This window comes from Eucalyptus grandis, chromosome 5 (genome assembly GCF_016545825.1).
Source record: "Eucalyptus grandis isolate ANBG69807.140 chromosome 5, ASM1654582v1, whole genome shotgun sequence".
Taxonomy (NCBI): domain Eukaryota; kingdom Viridiplantae; phylum Streptophyta; class Magnoliopsida; order Myrtales; family Myrtaceae; genus Eucalyptus; species Eucalyptus grandis.
Genome location: NC_052616.1, coordinates 773,310 through 796,196, shown reverse-complemented (window position 1 = coordinate 796,196; position 22,887 = coordinate 773,310). Strand labels below are relative to the sequence as shown.

The 22,887-nt window shown below is 40.8% G+C and overlaps 4 protein-coding genes across 4 annotated transcripts; all 4 read left to right on the top strand.

The window, feature by feature from the left end:
- Positions 1 to 2,090: 2,090 nt before the first annotated feature.
- Positions 2,091 to 3,006, top strand: LOC108959334 (acidic endochitinase-like). The gene has a single exon (XM_018872868.2). The coding sequence runs from the start codon at positions 2,091 to 2,093 to the stop codon at positions 2,982 to 2,984; it is 894 nt and encodes a 297-aa protein (XP_018728413.2). The 3' UTR covers positions 2,985 to 3,006.
- Positions 3,007 to 3,533: 527 nt separating this feature from the next.
- LOC104443394 (hypothetical protein) lies at positions 3,534 to 6,043 on the top strand. The gene is made up of 2 exons (XM_010056766.3): positions 3,534 to 4,050; positions 5,342 to 6,043. Exons 1-2 carry the CDS (start codon positions 3,677 to 3,679, stop codon positions 5,748 to 5,750), a joined length of 783 nt encoding a protein of 260 aa, XP_010055068.1. The 5' UTR covers positions 3,534 to 3,676; the 3' UTR covers positions 5,751 to 6,043.
- Positions 6,044 to 7,020: 977 nt separating this feature from the next.
- LOC104443393 (UDP-D-xylose:L-fucose alpha-1,3-D-xylosyltransferase MGP4) lies at positions 7,021 to 10,652 on the top strand. The gene is made up of 4 exons (XM_010056765.3): positions 7,021 to 7,839; positions 8,302 to 8,463; positions 9,309 to 9,524; positions 10,017 to 10,652. Exons 1-4 carry the CDS (start codon positions 7,357 to 7,359, stop codon positions 10,224 to 10,226), a joined length of 1,071 nt encoding a protein of 356 aa, XP_010055067.1. The 5' UTR covers positions 7,021 to 7,356; the 3' UTR covers positions 10,227 to 10,652.
- A 1,267-nt stretch (positions 10,653 to 11,919) lies between these two features.
- LOC104443392 (hypothetical protein) lies at positions 11,920 to 20,707 on the top strand. The gene is given in 15 exon segments (XM_010056764.3): positions 11,920 to 12,474; positions 12,477 to 12,685; positions 12,908 to 12,994; positions 13,484 to 13,593; positions 14,198 to 14,248; positions 14,785 to 14,956; positions 15,344 to 15,658; positions 15,742 to 15,945; positions 16,618 to 17,103; positions 17,184 to 17,393; positions 18,033 to 18,221; positions 18,907 to 19,070; positions 19,164 to 19,316; positions 19,411 to 19,489; positions 19,892 to 20,707. Coding segments are annotated over 15 exon segments (3,081 nt in total). The 5' UTR covers positions 11,920 to 12,272; the 3' UTR covers positions 20,342 to 20,707.
- The last annotated feature ends 2,180 nt before the right edge of the window (positions 20,708 to 22,887 follow it).

The following is a 22,887-nucleotide window of genomic DNA, read 5'->3' as shown; positions in this document are numbered from 1 at the left end:
ACAAGGTTATAAAGACTATCCCAACATTCATAATAGTTTGGACAGTGCGAATACAAGCGTGCTTGTATTCTAAAAACCGAGTGTCCAATAAGACCTTTTTTACCACAACTAGTAAACATTTTCGGCCATGAAAAGTAAGTGCGATACGCATAGCTCCATAATGAATATGAGAATAACCCTATTGGGTCCACTATTTAGGAAATTATGGAGGAATTTGAACAATAACAAAGTACTCCTTCTCAGTGGCTGGAATTGGATGCTGGTCAAACTTGGAGGACTACACATACTCTTTCACTTCTTTGGGAGTTTGGTGGATAAGACATCGAATTGAGCGGATGGGAGAAAAAGATGAAAATGGTTTGGCAAAAGCTAAATATGGGTTCAAAAAAGGAAGCTAGGTTTCAAAAATCTTTGTATTATCACTAAAAGAGATTTCATAAAGATAGTTAATCTTAGAGGCATTTGATACACAAAATGAAGAGGAAGATGGGGATGGAGTAAGGGTAACAGAAGCATTGAGAGTTTTAGGATCAGTCATGGTCAAGGAAGAATCTTCTTAGCACTGGATTTACTATCTAAGCGCATAGAACAGACTAAGTTACAAATGAGACCGTGGTTCTGATACCTATGAGGGGATCTATACTTAAAAACTGGAATTATCTTGTCAATTGCAGCAGTTGAAAAGGGACGTTATAGCTCAACCCAAGTCCAATGTGTGAGGAGAAAATTGTTGGAGTAGAGACTAATGGTCGATTTATAAGTGTAAGAGAAATACTCACCATTTGAGCTTAATTTTCGAGGTGAGAGAGGTCCAAAACCACCCAATACTAATATAAGAAATGCAGTAGAATGCAAAGTCTCGTCAACTCTTTGAATTTGGAGAAGCAAAACATGCGGTGGATCAATCGATCAAGCAAACGGCTTATCTGGTCACAATCTTGGTCTGCCACTAGATTTCATTCAAGGGTTTGGCAATACAAGGCTCTAGGATGAAGAGATAAAAAAAGTTCCAAAAAATGAAATCCAAAAGTAGGATGGGAAAGAGAGGGATTGATTGTGTACTGCGTTATCACATGAGAGCACAGAGTAGGTTTTGAGAAAGCCACAATTAAATTCTCTTATATTTCTGTTGTCTGGTGCTTTAATCACATGAGAACACTGTAGGACTTGAGAAAGCAACAGTCAATCCCCTCCTTGTGCCTCTTTTTCAGCATATTAAATTGAAAATTGGAAAACAACCTAGCTTCACAAAGCTGAAAGCTTCTTGAGATTGTCCTAGTATTCATTAGACAATCACGGGATTGACAGTGTATTTGATAGCAGTAATATGCAAGAAGATTTGCAATTGCAAACTCGAAAGAACCCACACATTAACCAATCCAGGTGAAGCATTTCGCAAATAATGTTGGGATCGCGATAGAACCCACGAAGATCTAACCGCATGGTGACTAGAGCAAGAATCAAACAAATTTCATGAGTTGTTTTAGTTCTCAAACAAGAACGAGCTTACATTAGCTTGTCCGTGGGATTCACGTTATTAAACTCGAAATTTCTATACAACTTCTAGTGTGAAGTTAAACACACCACAGCAAATTTAGGAGTACTTTCAACATAAAGAAATTATTACTACTAGAGAGTAAGACAACTGCTTATGTAGGAAGTAGGACAATACCAATAACATCAACCATCAAGTCGATTTACATACAGGAGACAACAATTAGCTGCCGAAAAGCCCGCCGTCGCGCGCAACACAATTGCCACTACTTAACGATCTTCTTTCCTTTTGGATTTAAGTTAAAGAATGGAAGAACAATTGTAAATTAATGACCAAAAGAGGATGGTTTTGTTCTTATCTTACTTAACTTTTTTACAGGCCATCTACGTTAATCCGCAACCTCTAGTTGATGAAATATTTGTCAGACTGCTCAGTTGCCAAGTCACGCACTCTCCCGGAAAACACCAAACACGGACATCATAGGTGGGCTCCATCTTTCTCCTATAAAAAGCCCCTAATTCTCAACCTTCTCAAGCACCAAAGTGAGAGTAAACTCTAATCAAGCATACCAAGTGAGTTGAGAGAAACACCAAAAATGGATTCCAAATCCTCCATCTCACTATCATTTCTCCTTTCAATCATTTTGGCCCTTGTGGTCAGCATCAACAGTGGAAGAATTTCTATCTATTGGGGTCAGAATGGCAACGAAGGCACTTTAGCCGACGCTTGTGCCTCCGGAAACTACAAGTTTGTGAACCTAGCTTTCTTATGTGTCTTTGGCAATGGCCAAGCTCCTGTGCTCAACCTTGCCGGCCACTGTGATCCTTCCAATGGAGGATGCACCAGCTTGAGCTCGGAGATCAAGTCTTGCCAAGCTAGGGGAGTCAAGGTGATACTCTCAATCGGGGGAGGCGCGGGAAGTTACTATCTCGCTTCTGCCGAGGATGCTAAACAGGTCGCGACTTATCTGTGGAACAACTTTTTGGGCGGCCACTCCTCGTCTAGGCCACTTGGAGATGCGGTGCTCGACGGCATCGATTTCGACATTGAAGGAGGCACGAGTCAACACTACGATGATTTGGCTAGGTACTTGTCTTCATATAGCAAGAAGGGGAAGAAGGTGTACTTGACTGCAGCCCCTCAGTGTCCTTATCCGGATGCTTGGGTTGGAGGTGCCCTTCAAACAGGCTTATTCGACTACGTATGGGTCCAATTTTACAACAATCCGCCATGCGAATATAGTTCTGGGGATATGGGTAGTTTGGAAGATGCATGGAAGCAGTGGACTTCGATCCAGGCCGACAAAATCTTCTTGGGATTGCCCGCAGCTCCGGATGCAGATAACAATGGATTTATTCCCGCATCAGATCTTACTTCCAAAGTACTGCCCGCCATCAAAAGATCTGCTAAGTATGGAGGCGTGATGCTGTGGTCCAAATATTATGATGATCAAACTGGATATAGCTCTTCCATCAAGCACTCCGTCTGAAAAGTTAATTTCACCTTGTGTCATACTCTATAATAAGCTACCATTCTTAGTTGCAAATAAGTCTTGTAATACCCATGTCATACCTCCTTATGTAATTTCATGTGTATTGATCTTTCATCTCAATTCATATATACATTAATCACGTAATCATCATATATCGAGATTTACTCTTATTTTCCAATCAACTCGATAACTATTATGAGTTGTGTTCATTCCATTTTGTGTCACAATGACTATCGAGATTAATGTCAATCCATCACCTTCTAAACAGAAGATGCAAAACGTGGTATCAACATGGTCTATCAATTTTAGGGAGTAAGGATCCCTGAAGTTTTTCCTATTAAAATAACTTAAAATTTGGAATTGGGCGGCTCACGTTGCTTTGCCTTCAGCCATCAACGACCTTTGATTGGTCGGCCCGGGAGAAAGGTGAGGGCTCTTGGCCGCAGGCAAATAAATCCTGACGACCAATCACATAATTTTTAATTATCCGATAATTCTAATTATCCACAAGGAAAACTCTTTATTATCCGAAACGGATATCCCCCCACTCCCCATTTTCCTCCTCCTCCGTCTGGCCAAGAAAATATCTCATCTCCAGTCGCAATTTTCTCGGGAAAATGTCGCTTTGTCGTTTCACCCGCCCTTAATCCTCCGCACTTTTTTTGATAGCACCGCCGAGCAAGGTCGCCATGGCCGTTCAAATCCTCTCGCCGGAAGTCCCCACGCTCCGCGCCGTTCGGCGCAAGGAATTTGCCGCCAACGAATTCCCTTCCCTGAGCCCTAATTCGAGAAATCTCAAGGTCGTCCCGCGGCTCGGGAGGAACGAGGGTTTGGGGTCTAGGGCGAGAATCCGAGCGCGGACGAAGGACGCCGAGTTGAGGATTTCTTTGGAGTGCAATCAGAATGTGAGACTGTACGGACAATTCCCTGCTCCGGTGAAGAAGAGCGAGGAGGAGGAGGAGGAGGAGCAGGATTATTACTTGAATATGGGCTATGCGATTCGCACTTTGCGCGAGGGCTTTCCGGAGCTGTTTTACCGGGAGCTCAATTTCGATATCTACAGGTTTGAATCTGTTGATGATGTCCTGTTTGCTTAATTAGCTTCTGGATGAATGAATTACGCGATTGTGTCAGTTCTGTGGTCGAAAAGCTTTGTTTTTTTGAGAATGTTTAGCTCGTCTTAATTAGTTTCAGTTGATGAGTGACACCGTTGCTAATGCAAATTAAGCATATGGATTGCTTGGGTAAAACTGGTGGATTTTAAGCAAAATGATTATGTGACTAGTTGTCATTTTAGGCCCAAAGTAAAATACCCAACTTTTTTATGCTAGACAGAGTTGCAATTGGTGCAAGTACAAGAGCTTGATCGATTATGTTGGTTCAGGTCCCATTGTTCAGTAATTGAACAGGCGGTTTCGTGTTCGGTTTATAAATGCATGTGTGGGCGATTGTAGTGTACTAAAAGGAGATGTGCCTACTTTAAATTCATAGCCATGCTTGTTGCTTGGTAGTGTCATTATAAACTGATTGTGACAATTCATTTTAGAGCCATCAGATGGTTTCTTCAGGAGTTCATTAGGTATGTAAGTGCCTGATTTTAGCTAGAGCCCATGTGTGATTTTTATTATCAGCATAAGTTTCAATGTATACATACACTCAGGAATCATCAATAGGAAACAGGAATTGAGCTGAACCTGAATGATTACCCAATCTCTTGACATGGAACCAACTGTGAAGTCTAGATATTTGATCCCCTTGAGCTGATTTACCTTGCTCATTGCTCTTGTATTCTGGACTTGGGTCGTCACTAGTGCTTATGCCCAGGATGGATGCAGGTATAATTTGGTATAATCTGGTATCTCTTAATACATGACAGTCACATTAGGTGTTTTCTTAAGCTTGTAAGAATTTGAAATTTATGTGCTCTCATATGCACAAGTACTAGATTGGGAGGGAGCTCCTATATATGTGCATATGCTCTCTTGATGTTCATAAGGAAGTATCACACAGCTGTGGTGTTTTGTTGATGTGCCTTTTGCTTGTCTATGCCACTACTGGGTGAACTCTGGATGCTTATCTGTGGTGCTAATTATTTTCTATTTGGAAACCTATGCTTATTCATATCTAGTCTGTACCACTTTGAGATAAAACTGTGCTTTTGGTTTTCCAGGCTGTATGCACTTTACTTGGTGTTATATCCTAATACTGATTATCTATCTAATGACTGTTCTCGATGATGATGCACATTTTGGAAGTTCCCAAAGCTTGTGGTTTTCCCTATAGGAAAATACTAATAGCCATTCTAAGTGGTGTCTCGGAAATCAATGTAAGATGCTCTTCTTTGCTTTCTGTAGGGATGACATAGTCTTCAAAGATCCGCTCAACACTTTCATGGGAATTGAGAACTACAAATCTATCTTCTGGGGATTACGATTTCATGGAAGAATATTCTTCAGAGCTTTGTGGGTTGACATCATTAGCGTGTGGCAGCCGGTCGAAAACGTCTTGATGGTTCGGTGGACTGTTCATGGAATTCCTCGAGTCCCATGGGAGAGTCGTGGTCGATTCGACGGCACTTCTCAATACAAATTTGATAAGAAGGGGAAGATTTTTGAGCACCGTGTCGATAACATCGCTACCAATACACCCCATAAGTTCAAAGTGCTAACTGTGGGTGAGCTGATCCAGTCTCTGGGCTGCCCCTCGACACCAAAGCCAACATATTTTGAGAGTTCATCCTCTTCATCTTCGAGAAGGAACTAGCGTTGAGAAGTTGCCTATCAATTTTGCTATACAGTGCGTCCTTGAGTTGTTCCCCGCAGGTTGAACTGTTGGCTGCTTTTTGCCCGGCTCAAGCAACTTGGAATAGTAATGGCAGGCTGTTAGATTGACTCATCCTAGAAGACAGTTGGTACTATAACTGTATATTTGTATAGTATTGAACAAGTGTGAGCTGCCGTCCTTCCCTAGATGGTGTGTCCTGTATGGCATTCTGTGCCACTGAGTTTGAATTCACCATGTTATATATCCTATAAGTCAACTGTTTTCCGGTGCCAGGGTGCGTAGAGGTTGAACTCTGCAACGAGTTTGAATGCTTTTTGAAAGGAGATTGAGCTATAAAGATGAAGATAAATATAGGATCATTACTCTTACTTATTTTGTGACTTCGATCGTCACAGCTCAGGTGAATTACAATGACAAAGCACGTGCATGTTTTTCCTTTTTGGACCACACGACAACATCAGATCACTTTCACTGCTGGAACGAGAATTTACAACGCCAAGCTCTTTATTAAGGAGGAAAGCTTTTCAGTTCCTTCATCAACATTTTGCACTAAGGAGGACTGTTAACCCAATCTAAAGAAACTCTTCCTTTCCTAGAAAGAGTGGCTATTTAATTAGCAACAGCATTACCACTTATTCTAACTATACTCACTCTAAGCTTTTCCATATCTCTGTTGAACATCTTCATATCCTGAATAACAGGTGCAATCTTCTGTCGCACTCCAGCTTGCTCTTATACCAGTGCGTCAGGGACCCTCTAGGAATCAATTTCCTGCTCACATTTCTGATAACTCGTAGTTCGTGCTAATCGTAACCCTTCCTTTGCAGCTAGGACCTCTGCCAAAACAGCACAATCAGCTATAACCAATTCTTTGTGACGTTCCATCAATAAGTATAACAATCTCATTCTACCAATTCCCTCCCCCCCTCGGTGGTCAAAAAAAAATCTCATTAAAAGTTAAATTAAAGATATAACTAAATCACAGTCATCGAGAATTTTTTAACACACGTTGCCAAATTTTAAGATGTCTTATCTATAATCACAACCCTCCGATAATGTGAGGCGTGGTGAATGATAAATTGAAGTAAATTTGGTAAATTGATTTGTGATCCACAGGTTAATAGATTCAAATTTAGTAGAATGGAAATTGACAGCACAAATTGGAAAAGAGGGGGGAGGGGGCGAAAGAAGCAGGTACGCAGCTCGCGGTCGCACGTGCCGACCGCAAAATGAAGAAGAAAACGAGAAAAAGAGGCCAGCATATCACAGTTCAGATCCGACTGTTTTCCCATCGAAGCTGCATCTAACCGCGCGGTCGCGCCATTTACCCTCGAAAGATCGATTCACCTCTCGATCTCAATCGCCATCCCCATCGACCTTCGACCTTCGACCTAATCCGAAGCTCTCGCGATCCATCGGAGAGCCTCCGATGCTCGGCCGCTTCCACAGTCCCCCGCAGCTCGCGAGATTCGAGGTCGGTCTCGCCCCGCCTCCGTCGCACGGGGCGTAGCGGGCGGTGGCGTAGTCGCACCGAGTCACACTCCATTCCCCAACTCTCCTTCAATTCCCTCCGCAAGCGCGAGCAATGTCGTCGTTTCTGCACCAGAGGTCCCTCCCATCCACGCTCTCCTACTTCCGCGAGCCGTCGTCTCCTCGCTCCTCCGCGCTCGCCCAGAAGCACTCCTCGATCTTCGGCCGCGCCGGCCTCCTGGTCCTGCTGGCGGTCCTCGTGGTCCTCGGCGTCTTCATGCCGTGGTCGGAGATGCGCGAGGGCGCCTTCTGGAGCACGAGGCCCGCGCTCACCAAGTGGCGGGACTACACCCTGGCGCAGGCGGTGTCGGTCGTGGCCAAGAACGGGACGGTCATCGTGTGCGCCGTGAGTCAGCCCTACTTGCCCTTCCTCAATAACTGGTTGATCAGCATCGCCAGGCAGAAGCATCACGAGAAGGTGCTCGTGATCGCCGAGGACTACGCCACGCTTTATAAGGTTAATGAGAGGTGGCCCGGACACGCGGTGTTGGTCCCTCCGGCTCCTGATGCGCAGACCGCGCATAAGTTCGGTTCTCAGGTATGCTTGGGTTTGCTGGGAATTGAGTTGAGCCAATGCTCATGTGGTCTTTAGCAGATGAGATTGATGGTGCCTTTGTTGCGATTATGTTATGGCCTTTATAGACTTCACCCGAGGAATGTGTAGTCTGTTTGTTGTCAGAGATGAGTAAGTAAGAAATGCTAGGTGCTACAGTTGTCATCAGAAACCCATGCTAGGTTGCAAATTAATCGAGCTGCGGTTGGCTTTTTTCCTGCTGAGGTGCTTGATATAATCTTAGCCACGAGGAGTCTTAGTAGAGGCGTAATATCTGAGCATTCCTCTCCCTGGGGGAGTGTCATTGTATTCTGATGTGCTTGTTTGTAGCTGTCGATCGGTGGGTTCATGTTTGTTATCCTTTTGTTTTTGTGATGGTTGTTTGTTTTCCGAGTTCAATGGACAGCCTTTCTAAGCTTGGTTTCCTTTTCTTTCTTTTGTCACAAGGGGTTCTTCAATTTTACGTCACGAAGACCTCGCCATCTGCTGGACATTTTGGAGCTTGGGTATAATGTTATGTACAATGATGTCGATATGGTTTGGTTGGCTGATCCATTTCCTTATTTGGAAGGAAAACACGATGTGTACTTCACTGATGACATGGCTGCTGTAAGTATTCCAATCCTTTGAAGTAATGTTTCTCTCATACATAGTATACTTAGTAGAGTAAAGTTTTGCGTGTTGGCTCTATTTCACTCCATCTACGACTAGTGAAAGGGGAAAAGAACATGAAGTGAAGGAACAATCTCTTATAGTTACAATTTTTATTATGCTATATTTTCTCTTTTCACATTTATTGAGACATTATTCAATGATTTGTAACAGTGCTTGTTCAGCTGGAATGTTGCTTTGATCTTCCTTTCTATTTTCAGTAATATTTCTGTCTTCATTCTGAAAGCTGATGTAAATTGCATGGTTAGTAACTTGATTGTCAGCATTCATGAGAATCGTGCCATGCCGTCAAATAGTCTGGAGCATCCAATCATGTTTTAAGCTTTACATCTTCTTAAGAACCATAGATAAGGCAAACCTTCAACAGTCCACCCAGTTAAAAAAATCAGCAATGGAGAGAGACAAAAACAGAGAGCACAATAAGCACCAAGTGATGTTCCAAGACTAATTGCAGTATCCCTGTTTAAATCCTATTATAAAATGCATCTGACCAAGAAACTGCTTTGTCTTAATTTACACCCTTTTTTAAACATAGAGTAAACAAAAACATTCTGAAGCATGGAAAAGCAAATGCATCTGGAGTTTAATATGTTTTACCTATTTCTGTCTTTATTTAGACGGCTGGAATGAGGTCTCTTCAACCGATGGGCATGGAAATCATGTTTTACAGTCTGCCGTCTTATCAATAGTATGCTGTGTGTACCTGGTTTTTACAGTCTGAAAGTAGAAATGGAGTCCATCGTTCTCATTATTAATATCCGTACTCGTTCTTCTTTGAACAGCCAAAACCCCTGGACCATTCTCATGATTTACCGCCTCCTGGAAAAAAGGGTCGGACTTACATCTGTAGCTGTATGATCTTCCTGCGTCCCACTGTTGGTGCAAAACTTGTGATGAAGAAGTGGATCGAGGAACTTCAAGCTCAACCATGGACAAAAGCAAAAAAAGCCAATGATCAGCCTGCTTTTAATTGGGCACTCATGAAAACCTCTGGACAGGTTTGTTGAGTCTAATTTGGAGAGCACATGTCAATTATTCTAATGCCATGGCTTTTGGGAGAATGCATCACTATTCCACGGTATATTGGTGCCATTAATGATTGGATGATAGAGCAAAATCACCACAAACACTGACATCTACTTGTGTTTGTCGTCATTTATACTCATCTTGTTCAAAATATCTATTTTATCCATGGAGTAGGGATCATTTCTTGATTCAGATGGTATTATGTTAATGGAACTTTAGAAACTCCTTAATGCACTTTAGATAATTCTTGGTCATCTGGTCAACCTATTTTAGTAGAGAACTCGGTCCGTAGAGAACTCGGTCCTGTGTTTCGCACCTAGTCCTATCAATTGATTATGATTCAGAATGATTTGTCGAGGCATTTGCTACATAGAGATCCAGTGAAGTTAATAGAGGCTGCACCAACACAATTTGCATATTACTCCTGTCATACTCATGACCGCTTATATTTCTTCCATCTGCAGGTTGATCTCTACCTGCTGCCCCAGAAAGCCTTCCCCACGGGAGGCCTTTATTTCAAGAATCAGACATGGGTACAGGAAACCAAGGGCATGCATGTTATAATCCACAACAACTACATTACAGGCTTCGAGAAGAAGATAAAGCGGTTCAAGGATTTTCGTCTCTGGTTGGTGGACGATTACGCCAATGAGTCCCCGCTTGGCAGGTTGTGAGAAATTCGTCGCCGCCTTTTTCCTTTAAGCGACGCTCTGTGACGAATTAACCCTTGCTAATGCCGACTTCTGGGGCTGTTTGTTGCTGCTGCCGTGACGTGCCGAGGTAGATGAAGTCAGAGGACTATACATCAAATTCTGCGGCTCATAACACTCCCAGTTTCGATTTTGCGGTTGCTGCTGGCTCTTGTTAGAGGGAAGAGCCTCTGTTTCATTTAGTTACATTTTCACCTAGATTAAGATCTTGCCTATCGCAAGGCAGAGTTTTTATATTGATTCTTTGTATCACGAATCGTATAAAAGAAGAAGAATCAAAGGCAGATCGATTCGCGCATGTAAAGCTTCTTTGAGTTACGTTGCACTTAGCATCTATGGGGGTCCTTTGAGAGCACTCCATGCTCCGGATAAATGAGCCGATTTTCGTGACTTATCTGGTGCTCGCCGTTATTTAGGAAAAAAGATTACGAAACGCTTTTTATTTTCCGGCGTTGATTCTGCAACAAGCAAAGATTTGTTCTTCTTCTTTTTTTCCGTTAGAAAATCCGCGTGATCGGATCCTAAAATTGACAAAAACATCCCTCTCCCCAAAAAAAAAAAAGAATGAAAATCCAATATTGCCCCCCTTCCCTGTAGTGTCGGTTGACATTGTGTGACGGGCAATAGCGCTAGGCCCGGGAGGGAAAAAAAAAAGGTCAGAAAATCGAAATTGTTGCTGAATTTGAAAACGGAAAACGGACAAAAGAGTCAAAAGACCCCTTCTGGGTAATGAAAACGAAAAAGTCGGGCCCAGGGTCATTTCATTTGATTAATTAATTCGACTTATTCTTTTTTATTAAATTATTTGTTGATTCTTCCTTGCCTCCTTGATTAAAGCTGACATATCACGGGAGCGAACGAGCGACATAACAAAATGGGATAACTGAACCACTATAATAGTGGGTCTAAAAAAAAAAAAGAACCACTATAATATAAAATAAGAAATAGAAAAAAAGTACTATAAAATAAAACAAGGACTAGAAAATAAAAAAAGAGAAGCATTATAATATTAGCGTGGCGATCCATCCACATGTCTGTCTACGAATCCAGTTGTCCGTCTTGTTAGTCATTAAAACTTAGATCAATTTTTATTTTTTTGAAATTATTGTTTAAACAAACTTTATCAAGGCTGCACGGTGAGAGCTCCTTCCGTGAGGAGTTGGCTCTCCAATTCTGTCTAATTAATAAAACTCGTAGCTACATCACGGACTTTTAATTATAAATATTCCCCCGTCTAGAAGGCACTCTAATTATAGAAATAAAACAGTTTAATTATGCTTTGAAAAAGAGGGCATTAATTGAATTCACTTACTAGATCATGATATTAGGTTTTTCATTGAAACAATAAAAAAATCCTCAAAATTGAATTTATAAAAATGTAATTACATTATGCGGTACGTAATATACTTTTAATTTCACCATGTCGAATAATAATCATTTCGAGCAACGCGATCTAGCAAGAAAAATGAAGTGAATTCAAATATTCGATTATGCAATCTAATGCGTATCCAATTTACAAGAAGATATACAAGAAAAAAAAAAGATATAAAATTAAAAAGGATTATTAATAATGCATCTACCTAATAAATAGGGCGCTTTAAATTAGTGCAGCCTCCCTATAAACAAGGGATACCGACTTCACGGGGGGAAAAAAGAAAAACGAGTTTCGTAAAAGTTTCAGCAACAAGAAGCAACATCAACTCCAAGTCCATCCCGTTTCTTCACCTCCTCTCGAAAAATTGGGCCAACTATAAAAACCAGCGCCAACTGCGTTCTAACAAAATCCCATTCTCTCTCTTCATTACTGAGTTCACAAGCTTCTTCACTGAGTCGCTCTCGCCAGCTCGCTCCGCGTCCCATCATCATCCACTCGAGCAAATCGCCATTGCCGCCGCCGCCGCCGCCGCCGCAGCTGCCGCCGCCGCTGCTTTTGCTTGCTCCTTTCTCGCGCGCTTCGAATCGATTCCGGCAGGGGGCCGGCGCCGATGATGATTTGATTCCGGCTTCCGGATGGGTTCGCTGGAGGGCAGCCTCCCGGTGAAGCGCGAGCCGCCTCTCCGCACGCAGTCGTCGGCCAGGGCGGCCCGGGCCAGATCGAGGCTCTCGCGGTTCCTGCTCGTCACCAAGCTAGATTTCCAGAAATGGATGTGCGCGGTGGCCGCCTTCCTCTGCGTCGTGGTCATGTTCCAGCTGTTCCTGCCGATGGACAAATCGCTGGCCCTTCCAAGCGGAAGGAGACGTTTCATGGCGATTTGGTGCACCTGAAGGAGATAGGGAGCCTAGATTTTGGGAAGGACATCAGATTCGGGGCTTCGAAGGTTTTCGAGCGATTTCGCAAGGAAGCTGGTAGTGTGCTGAGCCAGTCGTACGCTCAGAACTTGACTCTCCGTCGTTATGGACACCTTAAACCCCAGCTTGCATTGGTCAGAATAACTACTCAATGTAGTGTTGGAATTTTTAGCTTCTACATGGCTCTTTTTTTTTCTGTTATCTATGTCGAAATCTGACGTACTGGAAAATTGCAATATTTCCTGCCGTTGAGTCGTGGTTGTGTATCCTGGAAATTGTGTACTGCCGAGTTGTGATTTCCTTTCCGGCCATGCTATTCCCACGTTCTAATGTGGTGTTTTCATTCCGTGCGGAAGGTTTTCGGTGATCTTGTGGCTGATCCAGAGAAGCTACTGATGGTGACTGTTGCAGCTGCCCTCCGAGAGATTGGTTATGAATTTCAGGTCCTGACTGACTGATATTCATATTCTATCGACTTGTAGATGCCATAATGTATATATTTGGTAACTAGGTAGAGAAGTATTTGATTGCCATAATTTTTCCTATACTCATATGGTGTCTGTGAAGATTGCAATTAATTCTTGGTGTTTCTACGGTTAAGTTCTGTACTTCTCCTATTTCCCAGGATGTCGGAAATTTGTGTGAGGTGTGATGTGGGACATTAAATATTACTGAGCAGGTGAAATTTATTAGGCTTGCGGATTGAAGTGTCTACACTGATCATTTTCATGCAGCTGAGCAACCAACTGCCAAAGAAGATGCATAACTATTTATCGTTTTTTATTCCCAAACTTGCTTCCGCTGAAAAAGAGGTTGTCGTGGGGATCAGGGGTTTTTAAAGTGTCTAGAGACAGTGTTCTATTCAGTCTTCAGCATTACACTTTGCAACTGAGTTATGTCCTATAATAACCAATAAGTCGAACTTCAAACAGGTATTTTCACTTGAGGATGGTCCAGTGCGTGATGTCTGGAAAAGCTTAGGAGCTTCCATTACAATTATTCAGAACCGGGACAAGGCAGACTTCTTTGTTGATTGGTTAAAGTATGACTTTTCATGCTATTCTTTTTTGTCCTTTTCATTCAGTATCTTGCTTTTCGGTTCATATTTTCCTATTTGTCTTCCTTACCAGTATGTAAGTAGGACTTCTGCTTTCTGTATGTGCAGGTGATGTGGGACTTTGTTTCTGTTGATTAACGCACTTGTCATTTGTTGATATAGTTATCTGTATGTTCCTTCACAGTGGGTTCATTTTATCCTTTTTTTCTTTTTCTTTTTCTTTTTTTTTTTTTGGGGGGGTGGTGAGGGTGGAATTTCATTATCTTCCAAATTGTTGTCTCAAGGACTTTATATGTTATTAACTCTGCAATGTCGTCTGTATGCATGCTTACATAACAACATTAGTTGCTCCTTAGAAGAAGATCGTAGAAAGCATAACTTTGTTATGAAGGATATTTATATTACAAAAGGAAAGGGGTTATCGCCTCAACTCATCCTCACTGTTTATAATTTTGCTTACCGTGGTTATGAGGTTGATACAGTCTTTGATTTGACAATTCAATGTGAATTTATTGCTGTAAACTCTACAGTTCCTGCAATTTTATCCTTTAATCTCCATCCTACCTGACTTATATGTACTTCTCTGCAGCTTCAATGGCATAATCATTAATTCTCTTGAAGCTGCAGATGTATTTACCAGGTAAGCTTTGCCTATTTTCATCTGCTTTTTCTCAGTCGGTAAATAAATTTGTAACAACTGTCTGTCTTTAGATTTTTTAATATTTAGCTGTCGAAGGGATGCAATTGTCAATGGCTGATGATCAGATAAGATGCTAGACACTTTCATCTCATTGAAGCAGTCGGTGCTGCTAGTAAATTGACTCCTAAGGCCTAGTTAAATTAGGAACTTTTTTGCTTCCATGCTTACTTTTTTTTTGGTTACCATGCTTCTATGTTGTATCTCTTATGAATGAAAGTGCTTGTTCTACATCATGTCAGTCATAGTCATGAATTAGGCAAGGAAATAGGATTTAAGGTTCATAGGCCAAGGACCAAGAATAGGTTCATTTGGCCGTAATTTTCTGCCAACCATTCATCGCTCTAGTGAGCTTCATGAGGAGTTGATTTAGGGTTCATTGACTTAAGAGTGACTTGTGATATTCATTGATGCCTTGGATTGTCCTTGCATTAGGCTTGTTCTTGCTCAATGAATATGAATGATTTCACTTTTTGCAGTTTTCTGCAGGAGCCTTTTAAGTCTTTGCCTCTCATATGGACCATCCACGATGCAGCACTAGCTATTCGCTTAAAACAGTACAATTCACATGGGCAGATAGAGCTCACAAATCATTGGAAAAAGACACTCAATCGTGCCACTGCTGTTGTCTTCTCAAATTATGTGCAGCCAGTAAGTTCAAATATCAAATACTCCTTTTGATCTAGTAACAGTTATTGAATCTTATCCCATAATCTAAGGAGTATCTGAAAATGAAAGTGCACCAATCAATAACTGCTTGGCTGGGAATTAACTAATATGACAGGACTCAGCTCAAGTTTCTTCATCAAACTGATTCTTCTCTTTTCCTTTCCTTTTGTCCATTTGTTTACCTCCTTTCTGAACTGGGAAGTAAGATTAAGTTTCTAATGACAACTGTAAGTAGACAAAGCTTAAAAATTCTTGGAGACCGCAAGTGAAATGACAAAACTTCCCATTTTCTGTTTTGGTTATTGTCTCCCAAGTACCGAAGCCTTTTATCTGAAGTTGTTTTGATTTAGTCTGTTCTTCAATGGACAGATGATCTTCTCTGCATTCGACAGTGGAAACTTTGTAGTTATTCCAGGTTCACCAGCTGAAGCATGGGAAACAAACAATATGACGGCATCATACAAAGACGACATGCAAGGCAAATCGGGTCTTGGACCTAATGATATTGTGATTGCAGTTGTTGGAAGTCAATTTTTGTACAAGGGTTTGTGGCTGGAGCATGCACTAATTTTAGAGTCTATACTATCACTTTTAGCTGATTTCCCAACAAATAAGGATTCTACTTCCCATCTCAAAATCATTATTCTAAGTGGCTCACTTGGCAATTACAGCTTGGCTGTGGAGGTAAAGTTTTACATCTCTTGCAGTTAGAGAGGCTCTATTTAGCTTTGATCGTGTGAAGTGATCATATTGTTTTATTTATTTAGGCCATTGCACATAATCTGAGATATCCTAGCGGAATTGTGGAGTACAAGGCTGTTGACCAGGATGCTGATGCTGTCTTGGGCATAGCTGATCTTGTGATATATGGTTCTTTTCTTGAGGAAGAGTCTTTTCCAGAAATTCTGGTGAAAGCAATGTGCTATGGGAAGCCAATCATAGCTCCTGAGCTTGCTGTTATTAGAAAATACGTAAGTTTCTAACTGTTGGTTTCCCATAATGCAAGCCAACCATCAAAAGTATCCTGTGTGCATGTAATTTGTGGATAATACAGAGACAATGTACAATTGAGGGAGTACATGCATCAAATTTCACTCCATTGAGTGGCTCGCCCAATTCTTTTCAGCGTGCCCTCTTACAGTTGGGGACACGTTGATCTAGCCAAACTGCACCCTCTTCCTGTGGTCATTGTTCCTCATTCATGTTGTTTGACTGCTTTTTCTTGGAGAAAATAAAACTAGCATCTTACTTGCATATTGCTATTTTCTTGATTGTTCACTCTTTCTCTAATAAGTAGTGGCCAAAGGTCTTAATTGACTGCTATTGTTCCTAAAAAATGATTCTAAGACAGAACCATCTAAGGAATGGTGTTAGTCCATTTTTAGTTGTAGTAACTTCTATCGAATGATGAAATCTGAGTCAGCATTGTCTTGTGGTGCTTATTTGTGGATTGGCACTATCAATTTAGTCACGGAGTATTTGGGACAACATTGTCATGTGGTGCTCATGTGGGTGGGGACTATAACATTAGTCAGGGAATATTTGGGACAAAGTGCAATGAGATCCAAAATTTCTACTACTATCCTCAATCTTGAGAGCATTTTCATTGAGCTATCTATTGATATATTGCTGATAATGGTTAGGTTGATGATGGGGTCAATGGCTATCTTTTCCCAAAGGACAATGTCAAGATATTGTCAAAAATCATAAGGCATGTTGCCCCAAAAGGAAAAGTTTCGCCTCTAGCTCATAATATTGCTGCAAGGGGAAAGACTACTGGTAGGGACCTCATGGTGTCAGAAACTGTTGAAGGGTATGCATCATTACTTCAAGTAGTTCTGAAGCTGCCATCTGAAGTTGCCCCTCCAAAGGATGTTTCTGAATTATCTCCTAAACACAAGCAAGAGTGGCACTGGGATTTATTTGAAACCATCCCAAGACCAGCGTATCACAAGAGAATTTTGCGGAGTGACCTTTTCTTGGACAAGTTTGAGGAGCGATGGAACCATACTCAAAAGGAGAGCTCCAGCTCAAAGAATGCTGTCGATGATACATTTTCATATGGCATATGGCAGGAAGAAAAGTATATAGAGGTGGCTGCTGCTAGAAAGAGAAGGGAGGAGCAGGAGGTAATAATATTTAAACATTTTGATGTATTCAATTCTCACTTTCTTGTGAAAGTTCATTTGTTGCTTATAATTTAATGCAGCTAAAAGATAGAAGTGAGCAACCTCATGGGACATGGGAAGATGTATATAAGAGTGCCAAAAAGGCTGATCGATTAAAAAATGATCTGCATGAAAGGGATGAACGGGAGCTTGAAAGGACTGGTCAGCCCCTTGGTATCTATGAACCTTACTTAGGAGAAGGAGTCTGGCCCTTTCTGCATGTTTCTTCAATCTATCGTGGGATTGGACTGGTGAGATGCCTTACGCATGTTAAAATTCTCATATTATCTTTCCTCTCATGTTGATCGACTAAAGCCCCATCTGTTTCCTAGGAATTCTTGAAAATTTCCGTTTTAATTTCCATATGAGAATGAAAACATTGGAAACAATGCACTTCAGAACACTTTTAAGGAAAACTAGGGACAATTTCAAAACTGAAGTTATGAACCGAAAACGCTTTTTGATGTTCTTGTGTTAGCACATATCCAAAGGGAAAGACATGCCATACGTCCTAAAGGTATGCTGTAAGAAGATGATTGCAGTGCTGATCCTCTAGTCTGGTATCCTTGAACTACTGGGGTTCACTGAGATCATTCGCTAAAATTTTAGTTTATATATGTATGTTTCTAATCTTGATTAATCTTTTGATCTCTTTGCCGATGAAGGACTTCAGCTGTAAAAATAATTGGCATTGAGGTTTCTAAAAATTGCAAAGCATATGAACCACAGGGTAGAGAACTCTATTATAAATTACCTAAAGCTTAGAATTTTCAGAACACCTGAACACCCTTGTCGAGGTGTTGTTGATGTATGCCTATAGTGTTTTAATTTGGGCCATGAGTGCAAAGTACCGAATTCCTTGAATTTGACACTTTACCTGATGATTGCAGTCAACCAAAGGGCGAAGACCTGGAGCTGATGATATTGATGCACCTTCTCGGCTTCCACTTCTTAGTAATCCATATTACCGAGATGCATTGGGTGACTTTGGGGCCTACTTTGCAATTGCAAACAGAATTGACCGCATACACAAGAATCCTTGGATAGGCTTCCAATGTTGGAGGGCAACAGCAAGGAAGGTATATATTTGAGCTCCATTCTACACCTGAAAACTCGAATACAATTTTGAGAAGTCGTTATCTGTAGCTCTCTGTGTGAAAATAGCCAGTTGTTAAGCTAGTGGCATCCAACAACACAAATCTCTGACCTTACTGCATAATTGTGGTGAGGCAATGCCCAGAACTTATGGAGACAGTTGTTTGGTAATCGTCAAAATTATAAAAAAACTGTATTATTATTAAGCGCCAAACATCAGTCAGTAAAGACATATGGTGGACAAAGTTCTAGCTGACTTAGTCATGCCAATTGCTTGGAATGCTGTGTCTATGCTTGTATATGATGAGTAAAGGTCCATGGAGAGAAGTTTAATTTCTTTTAGACAAGGTCAAGCAGGTCTAACCTATGTCTCCTACGTCTGTAAATTCAAAGGTCAAAGTATGAAAATAGGGTGTAAAAATATACCTTGTATGATAATTGACCATTTGCTGGGTTTAAAGAGCCTAAATTTGATTTCCATGCCCATTGGTTGAAGAGACCTCATTCCAGCTGTCTAATAAACGACAGAGTGTGAAATATATAAACCTCCAGATGTATTCATATTTCCACTCTTCAAAATGATTTTGTGGAATCTATGTTCGGAAAAGGGTGTGACTTAAGATTATGCAGTTTCCTGTTCAGACACATTTTAACATGGGTTTGAAACAGGCATCCCTGTCTGGTGTTGCTGAAAGAGCATTGTTGGATGCTATCCAGACACGTAAGCATGGGGACACATTTTACTTTTGGGTGCGGATGGACCAGGACCCAAGAAATCCATTGCAGCAGGACTTTTGGTCCTTCTGTGACTCCATTAATGCTGGAAACTGCAAGTTAGTCTTAAAACATCACTTGGTGTTTATTGTGGTCTCTGTTTTTGTGTCTCTCTCTATTGCTGATTTTCTTAACTGGGTGGATTATTGAAGGTATGCCTTCTCTGTGGCTCTTAAGAGGATGTATGGCTTAAAACATGATCTGGATGCTTTACCCCCTATGCCTGTAGATGGTGATACATGGTCCGTCATGAAGAGCTGGGCATTGCCAACTAGGTCCTTCCTGGAATTTGTGATGTTCTCGAGGTATGGTCATAGGCTAATTAATCAAGACCCAATCATCAGTGTTGTTTTCAGTAAGCATGTGCTAAAGTATAGGAGTACATCATTCCTTGTGCAGGATGTTTGTTGATGCAATGGATGCACAGATGTATGATGAGCATCATCAGACAGGACGCTGTTATCTGAGTTTGTCCAAAGTAAATTGCTTCTCTTGAAATTTGCCATTTGAATCTTCAATTAGGGCTCTTTCATTGAGTAAACTCTATTGCCATCTTAACTTTATTGCCATCTTTATTGCCATCTTATCCTGCTGCATGCTGAAGGCTATGATTGGTCTTATCAACTCAGCCTCCATTTTAAAGCACATCCTGGTTCAAAAAATCACCGTTTCAAAAACAGGATCCTATTATCGCATCATTGAGATGCACAGATAAACTTAATGAATTTGAGATGGATGAATGACTGGAAGCATACACAATCTGTAGTTTGTATATGTTTGGGAAAATTAGAACGCAGTGACTCTATGTTCTAAAGCATCTGGCTAACTTCACTTTGATGGAACGGTAAGAGGAACAATATCATGGATGCATCTCTTGCAGGACAAGCATTGCTATTCAAGAGTGCTGGAGCTTCTTGTGAATGTTTGGGCATACCACAGTGCCAGGAGAATGGTATACCTGGATCCAGAGACCGGTGTCATGCAGGAACAGCACAGGTTGCAGGACCGAAGAGGGCGGATGTGGGTAAAATGGTTCTCATATGACACACTGAAGAGTATGGATGAGGACTACGCAGAAGAATATGATTCTGATAAACCCAGGAGGAGGTGGTTGTGGCCTTCAACTGGGGAAGTCATGTGGCAGGGTGTATTTGAAAGAGAGAGGAACCAACGCCAACGGCAGAAAGAAAAGAGAAAGCAACTGAGTAAGGAAAAGCTCGGCAGGATGAAAAAGCGGCATCGTCAAAAAGTGATAGGGAAGTATGTGAAGCCTCCACCTGATGAAACAGAAACTTCAAACTCGACAATGGTTGTCAAGAAGTCACTATGATCAAGTTGATCAAACCAGGTTTATAGTGAAAATTCTTTTGTTTGGTACATGCCCTTGATTTTTGATATTTTTTTTCACCCCAGAAGGATGCATCGATCTGAATTTCGCATGCGAGGTTCTATTCTTACTTCGTTTATTTCTTGTTTTTTTTGGGGGGGGGTTTCTTTTTTGGCTGTAAATCCCGCAACCTTCTGGTAGCTGATGTGCCTAATTGGGTAGGTGTACTCATAACCATTCTTTTCTTATCATAGTGTGTCATAGTGATAGATGTACAAACAAGCAAAACTGTGAATTGTAGCATCCTCTCGAGATATCTTTTTCTTTTGGTCGGTTCCTCTCAAGATATCTGATCTCTTGTTTCGTGAATGAAGAATCTGCAGGTGTGCCCACCGTAACATTTCGTTTCGACCTCATGTCCCTGAGAACTCGGAAAGTGTATCTTCCTGTATGTCTCACCAGCTTAATTTCATTAAATGAAAGCCCTCTCTCATCTTGATCGAGTCCTTTGGTTGATTTGGATCTCTTTTCTCTTCAAACTCTATTAGGCCGATGCCTTGCCTCATGCATTACGTCTATTTAGGTCAGGCCATGTCGGGGCTCGCTCCTGAAGGGATGGACAGACATTAATAATAAATTAGTTATACGGCCCACGCTTGGGCGAGCATACGTCTGTAAACATATCTTGACAAGTTTCTGTACACAAATAAAACTTTGGATTCGAAATAAGAAAAGAAATTTCATATCGAGTTGTCTTAGTTTCAATAAATGAAGTGGAATCTCTAATTATAACAACACATTGTAAAATCTCCCTATTTCTTTCTTCTCTAACACAATGATGGCCTTGATCGCGTTCTTGAAAACCTTCAGTCTATCAGGACTTTTGGTATGTTTTCGTCTATCAGGACGTCAAACTAAATAGAGTAGCCTCCTTTTTATAGAAAAGAGGACATGATCCTTTGATCCTCGTGCTTAAACTTAACATGGCTTATTCTTGATTTTTTCTATCTGTACTTATGGTTGGAACAACTATACAATTTATTGCAAATTCGACTTGGATAAATGTTAATTTGATTTATTTAGTCGGTTAATTGTCAAATAATAAACTAATAAATTAGAACTCGTGTACTTATCTCTTATTTGTTTTTTTCTTTCCTTAAAATTTATGAGTTTCAAAATAAGTGGATTTTAAAAAAATTATTTTCATTTTCATTTTTTCCTAAAATATTTTGCTGCAAAATGACATAGGCTTAAGTGGAGTCTAAAAGAAGGAAATAAAACTAAGTGAAATGTAAACATGCCTGTTTCAAACAAATTGCAACTTTTATCATTTTATTGTAACGTCTCAAACTGAACATTTGATAGTCGTGGGATTTCTATGATAATGTTCAAAGATGGTTGCCCCTACCTACCCATTTTTAATTAAAGAAATTTATTCAAACAATAAAAGATGTTATCCGTGAAAATATTTAATTTCATTTTTTAATTGACATGATATATAATGTATCATTTCATGTAATTAACAGAATATATGCTTCCAATTATGAGTATTATTTATGTAATAACATATATTTCTCTTTTGGTCCTAATTTGACTTTAAATCAAAAATGTATATATCCAAAGATACTTTAATTTTACTCATTTAAAAAAAAAATGGAATCAATGAGATAAGTCGAAAGAGATAAACTTTTGGGAAGGATAATTCAAATTTATTTCAAGATATTTCATATTTATCAATTTTAAATTCAATAACCGATAGACATTTGGGGCTAAAAAATCACTAAGGGTGCGTTTGGTAACATTTCTGTTTAAAAATTGTTTCTGAAAACAGAAATAGAAAAAGGTATTTCTGCTTCAGGAAACACTTTTTGAATAAAAAAACACGTTTGGTAAATCTGTTTCAGAAATATAAAAAGAATAGAAACACGTTTAGTAAATTTGTATAATTTTTTAATTTCTTTTTCCTTTTTTATTTTTTCTTCTTTTGGCCGATTGCCGGCCTCGACCATGGCCGGCGACCGGCCGACAAGGGCCGGCGGCCTCGCCTTGGGCCGGGCAAGCTCGAGCTTGCCTAGATCCTAGCGAGGCCAAACTTCCTCGGGCCGGCGGGAGGCTCGGGCGTTGCCGGCCACCACCGGGCAACGCGAAGCCTCGCCGGCCGCCGGGTGAGCTCGGCCTCACTGGATCTGGGCAAGATCGAGCTCGCCTAGCCCAGCACGAGGTCAACCTCGCCTTGGCTGGGCGAGCTTGAGGTCACTAACCCTCAACGGCCGATCGCCGGCCATGGCCGAGGCCAGCGACCAGCCAAAGAAAAAAGAAGTAAAGAAGAAGAAGAAAAAGAGAGAAAAAAAGTGTTCATAAATTTTGTTCCAAAATAAGAAATAATTTTTGTTTTGTTTCTTATTTCCGTTCCAGGATGTGTTTCTATGAACAAAAAAATAATTTTGGAACAAATGGACTAACTTTTGCTTTCTCTTTTAACAAATTTTAGTTTTTGGATCTAATAATTTGACAGAATTTCGAGGAAGAATAGAATAGATAGAATTATT

Coding starts and splice junctions, on each gene's coding strand:
- LOC108959334 (XM_018872868.2), top strand. CDS start 2,091: ATGGATTCCAAATCCTCCATCTCACTATCATTTCTCCTTTCAATCATT.
- LOC104443394 (XM_010056766.3), top strand. CDS start 3,677: ATGGCCGTTCAAATCCTCTCGCCGGAAGTCCCCACGCTCCGCGCCGTT. Junction 4,051..5,341: donor CTCAATTTCGATATCTACAG/GTTTGAATCTGT, acceptor TGCTTTCTGTAG/GGATGACATAGTCTTCAAAG.
- LOC104443393 (XM_010056765.3), top strand. CDS start 7,357: ATGTCGTCGTTTCTGCACCAGAGGTCCCTCCCATCCACGCTCTCCTAC. Junction 7,840..8,301: donor CGCATAAGTTCGGTTCTCAG/GTATGCTTGGGT, acceptor TTTTGTCACAAG/GGGTTCTTCAATTTTACGTC. Junction 9,525..10,016: donor TCATGAAAACCTCTGGACAG/GTTTGTTGAGTC, acceptor TTCCATCTGCAG/GTTGATCTCTACCTGCTGCC.